Genomic DNA, 13,895 nt, shown 5'->3' on the forward strand with positions numbered 1-13,895 from the left:
AAGAAAAGAAGGTAGAAACTCAAATGAAGGCCTTGTGTTGAACTTTGCTTTGGCAACTTTGGTTGTGAGTGAGGACAGGAGGGTAAAACTTCATTATGTAATTTGTCAAATGATGCAGAAAACCTATTATTATTATCATTTATATAATACTGACTCCTAAAGCCTGTGTAAATGACTTTGTACTGTATAAATGTAGAAAGCATTTAGAAATCATTCTGATGGCCATCATTCTTTAAATAATGAGCACATTGTGAGTGGACAGACATTTAATTAACTTTTGGAGGGCTTGTCAAACTTAAAAAGCATTTTTTTTTTTTTAGATAAATGACTGGTTCAGTGCAGCTCCCACTGATTCACATTCACTTAAATATGCACATATACGTGCACAGCAGGACAATGATACAGTAATTAACTGATAGAGTGGGTCAATATTTGTGAATTATTAAACATCAAATTATCATATCAGACAATAATGCCATCCAACTCAAATGTGGAGGAGACACTTAGTCTACCAGAGCTGCATACTTTCAAAAAAAAAAAACCTGCAGTCAAAATATTGTGTAATTGTAAATTTATTTAGGCTTATCAAGACTAAGAGTCTCAGCTAGTGGTTCTCACAGCTGCGCTTTGGGCAAAATGCAAGGGTTAGCGTGCTAGCTGTCGTAGTTAAGCATGCTTGAGTATGCTAATTAATGGACATGAATGCATGTATATAATTTCACACCAATCCATCCAATAACTGTTGAAGCATTTCATTCAAAACCGTCACGGTGGCACAAGAGGAAAAGTCAGGGGACCACCAAAGTCAACAACATTCATCGTCTAGGGGCCATGAGTGTCGGTATGAAATGTAATGGCAATCCATCCACTAGAAGTTATGATATTTTACTGGATAAGTACAAACTTTGAGCAGCTGGCGGCCCTAGAGAAAAGGTCAAGGGGTCACAAAAGTCAATAGGATTCATCCTTTGGGGACCATGTATGTCTGTACAAAAGTTTTTGCCATCTCAAGATCCATGCCGCTAAAATGGCAAAAATAAAAAAAAAGCCATGAGGTGGGTCACTCTGCACCAAAATAATTCAATCTATTGTATCAGATGGTTTTAATACTGCTTCAAAGGGCTTTCAGTCCAAGAACAAATATTCCACGTATTGAACATGGAGTACTTTTTTGGCATGAAACTCATCAAATTCAAAGCTCTTGAATATGAGCCCAAAATACCAGGTGTCAGCAATTTCAGCTAAAATTCATAGTGACTAGCTTTCAGCTATATTGATCAAACCCTGATACACACAGACCTTTAAGTGTATTATTCAAGGGTAGATTCCCTGAACTCAAATGCTCCTATTCAGCATCATGCTAATGCACACTCACACAGTCACGTATGCCAAGCAGTCAAAAATATGTGGACGTCCAAACATTACACCCATTCGTGACTTTTGAACATCTCAATTAAGAGCCATAGATATTAATATTCTCCTTCAGTAAAACAGCCTCTACTCTTCTGGGAAGGCTTTCGTCAAGAGCTTGGAGCCTGACTGTAAGACTTTATTCCCATTCAGCTGTAAGAGCCTTTCTCACCAGAGACTTTTTGACCTGTTACAGTAGGAAAAGCACACATGTAAATAATAAAATTAATGAATTCCATTTTGAAGCTATTTTAGCTTCAGAGTCCTGGTATTGTGCATGTTGACTCACTGTCACACTGTCTTGACTTCCTGGGACACTTGAATAGAACAGAGCCATTGTTAATGTTAGTAACACTTGTGCTTTTCAAGTCAAGCTGTCTGCTGTGAAAAAAAAAAAAGCCTGTTAGTGAGACCAAACACTGGTGTTGGGTGATAATACCTCATCAACTGACACGAGTGAACACTGAGCAGCTTCACTAAAGGAATTGGGCGGGTAATTGCCTTGCTCGAGGGCACACTGACTACAGAGCGTATGGAGGAAGGGGTCAACGCTGGTCCTTCACTTCTCTTCCCAGACTTTCCCGTCACACCCACACCCACACAGATAACTCACTGAGTTCAGAAATGCTGCCCACTCTTGTTGCCAGTAAGCACTGTTCAACGGAGCGCAGCTCAGTTTGACTGTAGGCGTTTCCCTCTCCGCTCTTTCCTGCTCGCTGCTGCTGCTGCTGCTGCTGCTGCTGCTGGTCCCTGTGAAGAGTCAGACCCTCAGGTAGGCTGAGCACACCTGAGAGGGAGAGAGAGAGAGATTGTTACTATTGATTCACGCAGTTCGGTTAACTAAACTGTTTTGGTCTCAACTGTGATTTGTCATTACAGGACACAAGTTGAATAAGAGACACCTTACCCCTCTTAAATGTCAGGAATGTCCCATTATTTCCCTTTATATATTTGTCATATTAATGAAAATAATAAGAAGATTCAACAAGTGGTTATTAAAATAAAACAGCCTTTATAGTTATTAGTGTGAAGCTTGAGAATGTAAATGAGAGAAACAGTGGAGTCCGTACAAGATAATTATGCCTCCTAGTTGCACCTGTCAGACACTTCTCCCAAATGTAATAATGTGTAATATTTCAAATGGGTTTTCATTATTCACACCTCTGGATGTTAGTTACTCTTCCTCGCGCTGAGGGTGACGAGGCAGACTGCTCTCCATTGCTGACAGTTACCTATTCCTCTGCAGCTTTGTGCTGCACCCTTCCAACTGTTTGCAGGGAGTCAACTTATGAAAAGGCTGAAAGCAGTGACTCTCAACTTAGCCACGTCATCATTGTGGAAAAAAAAGTAGCTTTGGTTTTAATGGTTCCTCTTTCAGCGAAAGTGACATTCTTCATTCATCTTGTTGGAGCAGACAGTTGTTTATGGGACGATTCATTTTAATGTTCACCCAATGAGACATACGGGAGTCAAAAGGAAGGGGTTTCAGAAAATAGGGAGTGTTATTTATCCTTGTTGCTGAATGAAGGGCTGTCTTACTTTTTTAAGAGAGTTGGGTAAAATGTGTCATAGAAAGTGACAATAAGAGCTCTTGGTTCAAAAATAAAGAAAAGCTGAAACCTATAATGTTTGCCATAATTTTGGTCATGCTAATTCAACTTATTCCTCGACCTGCTAGCCTCAAGCAGAGATGAGGAGTGTGCTACAGAGGTTTGGTTTGATCACTCATAGACATATATACAGAGATGCCACAGCGGCCGCTGGATCGTACGTCAACGTCACCGCCATATTTGACCAAGTAAACAGACATAAGTAAGCGGAGAAGCTGCATTACATTTGTCAAACGATTTCAATAGCCTAAGTCCTTTTTATATTCAAGTGTTCCTAATCCAGTTACTTACAGTCACAATACTTCAGGCTATAATCACTGTTTTCCAAAAAGAGAAGTGTGCATCAATGTTACGTTTACATGAACTGAATTACTTATGTGATGGAAAATAATTAATTATCTTTTTATCCAGAACAACCGCAGCTCCTCTGTTTACTTGTATTTCTTTACAGACCGGTCTTGCCCAGTCCAATATGGCGGCGACAGTGACGCATCACAGCAACAGGCTGAAGCTTCCAGTGCAGCGTCTATGTATGTGCCTATGAGCTCACTTCTTTTCTAACTAACACATCAAGTGACATCATTGGACTCAAGTGACTTGAAGCAATGTGGAGCAACAAAAGGCTTTCCACAACTTTTTAAAAATTTTTACATATAAAACAGTGGACCATCTTAAAGTTATTGTGCACCTTGCACCTTTTGTGCATAGTGTTCAGGCACCTTTCCCATTCCAATAACTTTCATACAGTATCTAATGTGAAAATATGGTTAGTTAGCATCAATATGTAGCACTTCCTTTGAAAATACAGAAACTAAATCTAAATCTAAATGTGCTGATTTTAAAAGGCATGCTTATGATTATAGTCTACGTTTGTGTTTGCTTTTCACCATGCATTATACGACTCATAAAAACTGTGTGGCAAAAACATCTGGAAATAGGTTTCTTGGTAATAAGTCACAGTTATTAAGCTTATAAACCTTCACAGCAGCTGCTAACAGAGCAGAGCAGTAGCACCGTCTCCTCTACATCTGTGTTCAGGTCTGACCAGGAAGCTACTGACAAGGACGACTCTGGAACATAGAGCAGGAGACATCACCAATACTGCACCTATCTCAGGTGTCCTGAGTTGCTACAGTTTGCAGCCGAAGCTCCAGAGAAACCAACAACATCAATTATGAAGAAAATAAACTTTCTTTGTCTTTCTGCGAGCAACTTGTCTGCAGGGATCGCTCTGCAACACCTCCTTTATTGCTTTTATTGCTCACAATGTGCCCTCTTTGGCGAGCAGTTGTGCAACCTCCAGGAGATCCATCTTAAACCATTTAAAGCTGCGGGAGGGCTAACTGGCACCTTCCTTACTTCCACTTTCTTCTCAAACAATTATATACCAAAGTAAATAGCACACTCAGAGCGTGACCACAGGAATCACCCCCTCTTTTTGATGTGCACAGACTAAAGGCCCCCAGGTGTGATTCCGCAAAACAGCGCACCGCAGACGCCATAATTTCCATGACTAGCTGAAGGATAAGAACAGTCTCTTTCACTTTGAACCTGGCCCTGTCGTCACCTTCTGTACTTTTAATTCACTCCATGACTATTTGACTTGATTTGAATTTCTGTTGGAAGTTGCTCTGGTCACAGTGGAAATCAAACGGCATTGCCAGCATGTAAAACTAGGAAACAACACGAACTTTATGAAGTCAAGTTTGGTGCCAAGCAGTAACCTTGGATAAAGGTGGGGAACGCTTCATGTCACAAAAATACCAAGATGATGCTGAATTCCATTTTGCTTTGTCAGTTTCAAGGTCCTGGTTTTGTGCATGTTGGCTCACTGCCACATTGCCATGGCTTACTGAGACACTAACAGAGCTATTGTTAATGTTATTAGTAACAATTGTGTCTTTCCTACTGTGACATGTCAAAATGTCTGCTGTAAAAAAAACAGCTATGACTGAATAAATCTATTGTAGGCAAAAAAAAAAAAAGAAAGTATGAAAACACCTTACTGTTACACTTGAGCTTTTAACTGTCCAGCTCCTTAACCTTGGTTCAGGGGAATAACAGGACCGGCTGACAGTGAAGTGCTGAATGGTCTCAGCATGGACTGAGGCAAGGTGACTCACTGGCTCTCTGCGTCCTAATGCAAGGCACTGCCTACCCTCAGGGAGGAACTGATGGAGCTGTTACATGCAAGCCAGCGAGTGACTATAGTTGCTCTCTCTCTCTCTCTCTCTGTATATGTTTGTTTGTGTGATGACTTGTCTGTCTCTTCGTCATGATTGTCACAGCACCAGAAATCTCCCAGGAAATGTAATGATGTCAGGTTTTTAAGTACAGTATAACTGCACAAAATGAAGTTGTTTACATGACCATAATGGTGTGAGATGATATTGGGCACCTGCCGTTCCTCAACTGAACCAGTCCTGTTTGCCATATGGCAGTTATTCAGTGTCGCTATGGAGAGGAGAGAAAAGGAGAGAAAAGGAGAGGAGAGGAGAGGAGAGGAGAGGAGAGGAGAGGAGGCTCCAGGCAAGATGCCGTCACTGGAGAAGAAGTAATGTGCACAGGAGTTCCCATTAAGATGTCACTGAATGCACCTTAGTCATATTCTGTGATAGGCAGCTGCTGCTGCTGCACAGAAAAAAATCCAGTACATGGTAAAAAAACATATTCTACACACTGTTGCAAAAAAAGTCACTTATCAAAAGTCAACCCAAAATATCACAAAGATGACACACTTCCTTTTAACAGTTTTCCATCTTTGTTTTTTGCTGAGGTGCATTTGGCTTTAAAGGGATAGTTTGATATGTTGGGAAGTACACATACCACTCTGTAAGGTAAATACAGACCTGAGCTTACTAGCTTAGCTTTAGCATTAAGACTGGAAAAGGGCAACAAAACAAGATACACCTCCTAGCTCCTCTGAAGTTCACTAATTAACACATGATATCTTGTTTGTTTAATATGTACAAAACCCAAGTGTAGCTCTGTCGTCAGAAAGAAAGCGAAACAAATTTTCGCCTTGCGCCATTCGACAGCTGGACCAGTGCAGTCCATGTGAACTCTTCCCAACCAGCAAATGTACCAACTGTACAGACGTGAAACAAGCTTGCTCGCAATGGATGCAAAGACTGCATCTAATTACATCTTTTCACCGACTTTGTGCGCGGTCGCACAAAGTCGCAGTTTTATGAAGACATATGGCTAAACGTCACACTGGGTTTTCCTATCTGTGCACTGAGCTGAGCTAACTACCTGCTAGCAGGAGCTTTATATTTACAGTAGGCTACAGACATGAGAATGGTATCAAACTTCTCATCTAACTTTTGGGAAGGAACACAAATCTGTGTATTTCTGAATATCAAACTAGTCAAACTATTGCTTTAACATAATTTCCAACAGAGTTTGGAATGTGGTTTTTAATTTTTGCTTCATCTAAAGTTTTTTCCATGCGTACATTTTCTTTTTGAAGCTTATATAAACAGTGACACTAATGCTGTATTTGAATAAGCAAACATTACAATGTTCTTTATTTTCATTTTCACTCTGCGTCTGTCTGTCAGAGGGCAGACTACTGTAGTTTGGATCCGGTCCTCCTTGTCACAGGGTTGACTAGAGCAGTGGGGCAGGAACACTGACCTCAATGTGGCTCCTACCCTGCACTTAAATCTATTTTGGAGTGGGACACAGAGAGAAGCGCACTTCCCTAAACACACTGCAGCTCTGCAGGAACACTGGCTTTGGGTTTCACACGCAGATAAGACGCAAAGACACTTTGATTTGGAAGATCACAAATGTACAGTACAAACAGGTACACTCGAGCTGTACTTGAATGAATGAGATCTGATTGAGATCAGACTTGAGTGTACCTTTGGATTCAAAGTGTCAAGCAGGCAGAGCGACAGAGTGAAAGAAAAGCACGAAATGTGAAGAAGTAATACAAATACAAACAGCCTGATGCTCACAGACTTCAAGTGATAGCAGAGAGCATAATATAAAGGCTGTTTCTGGTGCAGCATTAGGGCTCTAAAGGGTTAATCGTGTTGTTACTGTACGTGGATCACAGTACTGCTGCCCCACTCTAGGCTCCGGCTCTGTTCTGCCAGGCCAGATGGCTACCATATGTATACCGGCCAGTGATCATAGAGGGAGACATAGTGAGATGGAAAGCGGGAAACAGTGTAGTGACGTGTGTTAAGATGTGTTATGATGCCTGTCCTACTCTAAATGGCTGCTTTATTCAGACTGAATAATCTCCACCATGTGTCAAGCTGTAGAAATAGAGGTGTGAATATGAAGCTGTGTTGGCATGCCTGGGCAGACTGTAAATTTCCTGAGGTACGGTCTCGGTTTGGGTTCTCAGGTGACCACAGTATGGTCTCAGGGAGCCACAAGTCTTTAATGGGTTAGTCCTACGCCAGCCACAGGGGTATAAAGGAAGACTGTACAACCACGAGTCCTGTGAGGAAATACATGTACACATGCAAATGTCTGTTTAAATTAGGAAACTGGCAGAGGGGGAAGAAGACAAGTGAAGACTGAATTAACCACAAACACATGAACACACACAAATGCTAATATCCAGTCAGGAGCTGCAAAGAAGTCAATAACAAGCCATGTGCGTGCACACAAAAGCCGCCACACACGCATATTAGTAATTAAAAAGTCTTAATCCCAGGCGCTTCAAGTCTGGTTACAGAGTGACGTGCTCTGCAGAGAGAACAATGTTTTCAGCTAAATCCAAACCGAATATTTCCTATTACTGGGCAACCACATTCAGGAGACATTCGGTCTGTTGAAGGTGCTCTTGCTGTCCTCAATTCAGAGGACTGAAAAGGCTCCCGAGTTTGCATTATGTGTCGCTCTGAAAGAAACACACAAGCCTCCTGATGTGTTCTTACATGTACAAGTGTGAGTAAACCGCCAAGGGAAATGTGTTCCGACTGTGGGTAGAGGTTTATTTTTGTGAGCTTTAGTAAGGAGAGCCCACTGTGAGTACGTCACGCCTCTTCTGCTGTTGTTTTAAATAGTCAATAATAATAAAAAATGGTAAAAGGAATGCGGTTTCCTTATTGATCCTTTATTGACACCCCCCTGCTGCACATGGAGGTTAGAGGTCAGACTCAGATACAGAACAGAGTGTCTCGGAGCTGATGGGGACTCACTGTCTGACGACTTGTTCAAGGACACCTCGGTGAGGCTTCTGCTCGCTGACACGGGAGCGTCAAAACGATCCAGTTAATCATTTTGTCACTCCGCTGCTCCACGTGTTTTGCTGTTTCAGTTGTTATGTGTGAAGGGTGCGCACAGTCTTTTATTACATTGGATTTTCCTGATTGAAGTCACACCTCGTCTCTGTGACACTCCTTGAACCAGTCCATCAGTGGCCGTGAAATCAAGAGACAAAGAGACGGAGCGTTCCCAGTCTGATTCAGAGCCTGGGCTCTGATGGTAGTCCTTTAATTACAGAGCTGTTCGCTTCAATTTTCTAAAGGGGTATCTATTTAATTTGTAAAATCAATTCGCGAAGCTGAGGTAATCAATATTTGTCTATTAACAATGGACAAAATGGCGTCAGGTAATGTGAAAGGGGTCACCAATCAACCCTGGCTCCTGGAAATTACATTTGAAAACATTAATAGTTTGGATTCAGTATTGATAGTGTTCTAATTTCTGTGTTTTCTGGTGTTGGGGTCACTCATTCGTTTACATTTTAAAGGGATAGCTTGGGTTATTTGTGTGAGGTACTCATACATCGTCAGTGTATTACCTGCAGCAGATTTGTATCGACCAAGTTTGGAGAGGCAGCCAGGACCACTGGCACAGAGGCTGAGAGATGGCGTGGAGGTGGCCAGCCGCAAAAACGTGTTTTAGCCACTGCTCATAGAACAAAGCTTATATCAGTTCACGCTATATTTTGAATATTATCACCGCTTTCTCTTTCTGTCAAACGGCCCTTTCCTTTGAGTGGTTTGTGGAACAGATGACAAATAAAAGAAAATAAAAATAAACGATTATAACAGCGATGACAAAATGCTGTTCAGTGTGGAGACAAGAGGATACCTTTATGAGCCAGAGTGTACAGAAGAAAAACTTTTGCAAATGGAGAATGAAACAGAGAGACGAGAAACTTCTCTGGAAGTGAAGGAGGCTAAGCTACCAGGCGGTGCAGATGTGTGAACTGGAAGCCCCATAGACCTTCGGCAGCTACTTGCGACTTGGTTACAAGACAACTTCAGGATCTCTCTGAATCAGAGGAAGCCAGCGCCTCACAGCCAGAGTTCTTACTGCCTTACTGAATGCTGAACTGAACACAGACAGGCGCCATCTTTGAAATCTTTACACAAAAAGAAAAGTTTAGCTTTGTCTGACTCAGCCGGTTGATCTGCAGTGTAATACAGTGCGTGGAATACGGTATTTTAAGGGTTGAGAAAATGTAGTGCCAAAGGAAAGGGCTGCGTGACAGAAAGATAAACCAGTGACAATATTCAAAAATATACCATACACTTGAACTGATGCTGGCTTTTTTTTCTGTGGCTAAAACACGTTTTTTTTTGGAGCTGGCCCGATCCACAGCAGCACACGGCTCAGCTTCTGTGCCAGTGCTCCCGGCTGCCTCTCCAAACTCAGGAGGGCACTGATCCGAATGTACTGCAGGTAATACACAGACTATACATAAGTACCTCACACAACTCAGCGTCAAATAACCGGAGCTATCACTTTAATCATGGATTTGGCATTCAATTTTCTAAGTGATCGTTCTGCCTCAGTAAGGAGATCTGATGCAGAGCTTATTAGTTGACATCAATTGTCTAATGCAGAAAGAAAAGAAGAAAAGAGAAGAATTGGAGACACCAGAGGTCGGCTGAATAGAGGCTGTGGCCGATGAATATATTTGAATCATTGCAGGCAGCCTGAAAATAGCAACACATGTGAACTAAAAGCTAAAAAAAGAGAGAGATTTGAATAGGTCAAGATGAAAACACACATGCAAGGCCATACTATACAAGGCATCGCCACACAATAGACCATACACTCAAACACAAACACACACACACACACACACACAGACAGAGGACTTGTGACGGGTGACCGACGCACAACAAGGGCACAACTAGAATTACGCAATCTTCTCCAATCAGAGGGAAACCAGCCTCCCTGCAGGCTGTGTGTTTTTCCACCCCGAGGTAGCAACTCTCTCGCTATTATTCCTCTCTTTTCATCTCATTTCTTCTGTCAAGGGTAATAAGTCTGTGTGTAATATCCATGAGTCGCACACTTCCCGCAGGACGCTTTCCAGACAATACTGGCAATCAGCAGAAGCAGGGAAAAATCTGAAGTCACTGAGCCGTAATCTCTCTGCTCACCCTGCACTACCTCTACATGAGCTAGAGTCTTGAAAAGCAGCACTTCTGTATTTTCTTCCTTACAATTATCTCATATAATCTGATATGGGGAGGAAAAGAAAAAAAAGGGTCTGTCGTATTCCAGTAAAATCTGTGAGTTACGACTCTGAAGCCTCTGAACTTTTGTAACAGACACAGCAGTCCTGCTAAACGCAACAACGTGCTGAAGTAATTGCTCATTTAGCACTGAGGGCACTGGAGCAATTAAAGGATGTGACTAATGTCATAAAATGAGATTTGCTGCAAGGGGACGTTTTCCTCTGGGTCATTTTAAAAGGGTGACATCATATCGAGCTTGTAAACACTGGGAGCTTTTAAGTGAAGACACTCTCGGACACGAAAACTCGGCACCATAAATAAGAGGCAAAGCGCAGAGTAAATATGATGGCAAATCCTTAAGGCCTGCCTGCCTGTTGGTTCCTACATCTGTGTGTGTGTGTGTGTGTGTGTGTGTGTGTGTGTGTGTGTGTGTGTGTGTGTGTGAAGTGCACGTGAATTGCTGGTCAAAAATGAAAACAAACCACAACTCTCATGCAGTATTGATAGTGTTTACCAGCATTTTTACAGTGGCTGCTAAATGAATAAATCTGTGCTGCACATTTCTGTAACCCCGCACAGATTCTGCATTGCTTTTTTGTGTGAGAAAAACCTACTACTGCTGCTGCTACTATTCCTCCCCCTTCCCCTTTGCTTTAATACTGTACATGACTAAATGTCATTTGAGTAAATGTCACTTTTAAAAGCAGAAGATTCCCGGTACCAGAGGAGGAGGACATCTGCACTGAGCAGAAGGGAAGATGATTCAAAGTATTCGGGGGCAGAATAATTTCAGAAAGTCCTGGATGTTGGGAGCAAGGACCAATGATGACCCCAGGATTTGTAATCCCCAGCGCAGCCTGTTCAGTAGAGGGTGCACAGGGTGAAGGATATGTAAAGCGCCCTGTCCTCACAATGACACAGTTAAAGGATAACTCTCGTGACGTTTGATAAAAGCTACAGTGCTCAGATATTTGAGGAAACTATTTAGCCGTGTTATAATCTGGATTATTCATTTGTCACTTATTTTTTTAAGACTTGTGTCTTCAGTAGGAACAAATGGGCCTGAGTGCCACAGAAAGTATTGAGAGATGGACTAACGCATTGTTGGTTTTGATCTTTTTGTGGAACAACAGGAAATACAGTATAGTATATATAGTATAGAAATACAGTATAGTCCTGCCGACGAGATTACTGCAAACTCTCTGAAATCCACTGCATCGTTATAACACTGTTGGTTTAGTCCCTCCCAACACATGAGCGCCCAGGCTGTGCGTCTCTCTCTCTTTAGTATTGTGTTTTCTCTTCTCTCTCCTCCTGTTGTTCTCTGCAGAGTCTGGATCTGTGACGGCAAAACACCTACCGCCCCCATGGTCCTGCTCAGCACCTGCTGCTACAACTACGACTGCTACTATTATTATCATTACTAGTGGAAGTATTATCATCATCATCATTATTATCATTATTGTCTCTGTTACTGTCACTTTTACCAGGGAGGGGGCAGATGTCCACCCACCCTGAGTCCGGTTTTGCTCGAGGTTTTTGCCTCATAAAAGGACGTTTTTCCTCGCCACTGTCACCAAGTTCTTGTTCATAGTGGGAATTATTGGGTCTCTGTGATCAATAGCTAATATAAAGAGTACAGTCTAGGCCTGCTCTATCGGAAAAGCACCCTGAGATAACTTCTGTTGGGATTCGGCACCGTATAAATAAAAACAGACTTGACTTGACTTGACTTATCCTTTGAAATGTGGCCACGCTTTAGGTCCAGCTATGTGTCATTCCAGCCGCTCCATGTGGTGCACTCTCACACAGACCACAATATACATTAAAAATAGCACTTTCCTTTATTTCCAAACATGTTTCTTGTAATCTTCTATATGCACCAGTTGGATATGTTTTTTTCTGCTCCTGTTTTAACTGAATTTCATACCTTTCACAATGGGGTTTTGCTCGCAATCTCTTATAGCTAAAGGAGTTTGATTTATTTATATGATAGATTTATAAGATACACATCATTGGTTGGTGTGAGACTAACATGGAACATGGATGCATTCACATACATGAGATATAAATGCACATTCCCACTTGTGTTATCGCATTTTTCTCATTTCTTTCTGTTCCTCTATGACACTTTCTATTATGCCTTAAATGTTAAACACACACACATGCACACACATGTGCCACTGTATGAGTAATATACATCCTGTATCTACACCTAACTCCCAGGAGCGCCATGTCTGCAAACCAGTGGAAAAATCTGATAACTGCTGCCATCCCAGCAGACAAGGCCAAACCCCGCTGTCTTGCATGTCACCACAGTCACGTCAAGCACACGCTCCGCTCTCCTCTCTCTCATTTACTTTCTAAATGCTGGTTTGTTGTATTCACAGTGGGCTGGCGAATCAGTTATCAGCCACCTGCATGATAACACCCTGCATGGTGCAAAACTATGAAGGTGTCCTCACTGTGCTTCTGTTCATATGAGAGTAAAAACAAAATGTCACGGTGTTGTATGTGTGTGTGTGTGTGTTTGTGAATTCAATTAAAAAGTGTATTTCTTGTGCATGTAGCTTTGACTTTATCTATTGGTGCACTGAGCTGCATGTTTATGGTTTTATAAGCCAATACACTAACAGTCAATAAGGCAAAACAGCACAGCGGTGGGTCTAATCAACGCTATTTCCCCCCAACATTGTTATTATATTAACATCCAAGAACTGCTTAAGCAATTTATCCAACTTTCTCTTCCTAAATTTTGATTCATTACCCCCCCTCCCCACCCCCCTCGAGTTGTGTCATGATGGGAGACCAGCGGTTTAAGAGGCATAGAGCTCCAAATTGCTCTGTAATTGTTTAACTCACCTAGCGTAATTTATCATTCTGACTTTGCAAAGTGGCTGCGTGTAGCACAGACACTGACTGGAAGTGGGCCATGCCTGGCAGAGAGTGATGAGGCTTGGGGCCCTGTGCCACTCACTTTTGCTTCCACCCCACCCACTCCCAGCCACCTCCTCCGGGAGGATGACCCTCACTGTTCAGGGCCTCCGTTAGCAAATATCCCTGTCAGTTTGATAATGTGAGGGGCACTTGTATCGGAAATGTGATCATTCAATTTTGAACAATGCTCCAAAAGCTCAGGGGAGCAGCCCCGGTGACCTCAAATCTATTGCTTATTATGGAAAATGTGGAAAGTCTGACAAAAAAACAACGTCCTCTTTGTAAAGTCTTATGAGTGAACGATTGCACTCATACTTAGGGGTGAAAATCGGCCAAGCTGTAATTGAGCAATTTGCAATATCACTCACTAAATCAGTCATGCAAGCTCATCTTTCAAAAATCGGGTCTTCTTACACTTGTAACCCACAAAACTCAGAAGATAGAAACAGAAACAGCGCTGCTACCTTTTGCATCATAAACAGAAATTAGCAAA

The 13,895-nt window shown here is 42.1% G+C and overlaps 1 protein-coding gene across 2 annotated transcripts in view; it reads right to left on the reverse strand.

The window, feature by feature from the left end:
* abtb3b (ankyrin repeat and BTB domain containing 3b) overlaps positions 1-13,895 on the reverse strand; it is a 64,819-nt gene that overhangs the window by 20,613 nt on the left and 30,311 nt on the right. For both annotated transcript variants that reach the window (XM_023415430.2, XM_023415429.2), the window contains exon 2: positions 2,024-2,197. In XM_023415430.2, the coding sequence (XP_023271198.1) occupies positions 2,024-2,197 (174 nt within the window). The remainder of the gene's footprint in view (positions 1-2,023; positions 2,198-13,895) is intronic.

The sequence above is a fragment of the Seriola lalandi genome, unplaced genomic scaffold, assembly GCF_002814215.2.
Source record: "Seriola lalandi dorsalis isolate HSWRI2012SDOR001 ecotype SW California unplaced genomic scaffold, Sedor1 jcf7180002054553, whole genome shotgun sequence".
Classification (NCBI taxonomy): domain Eukaryota; kingdom Metazoa; phylum Chordata; class Actinopteri; order Carangiformes; family Carangidae; genus Seriola; species Seriola lalandi.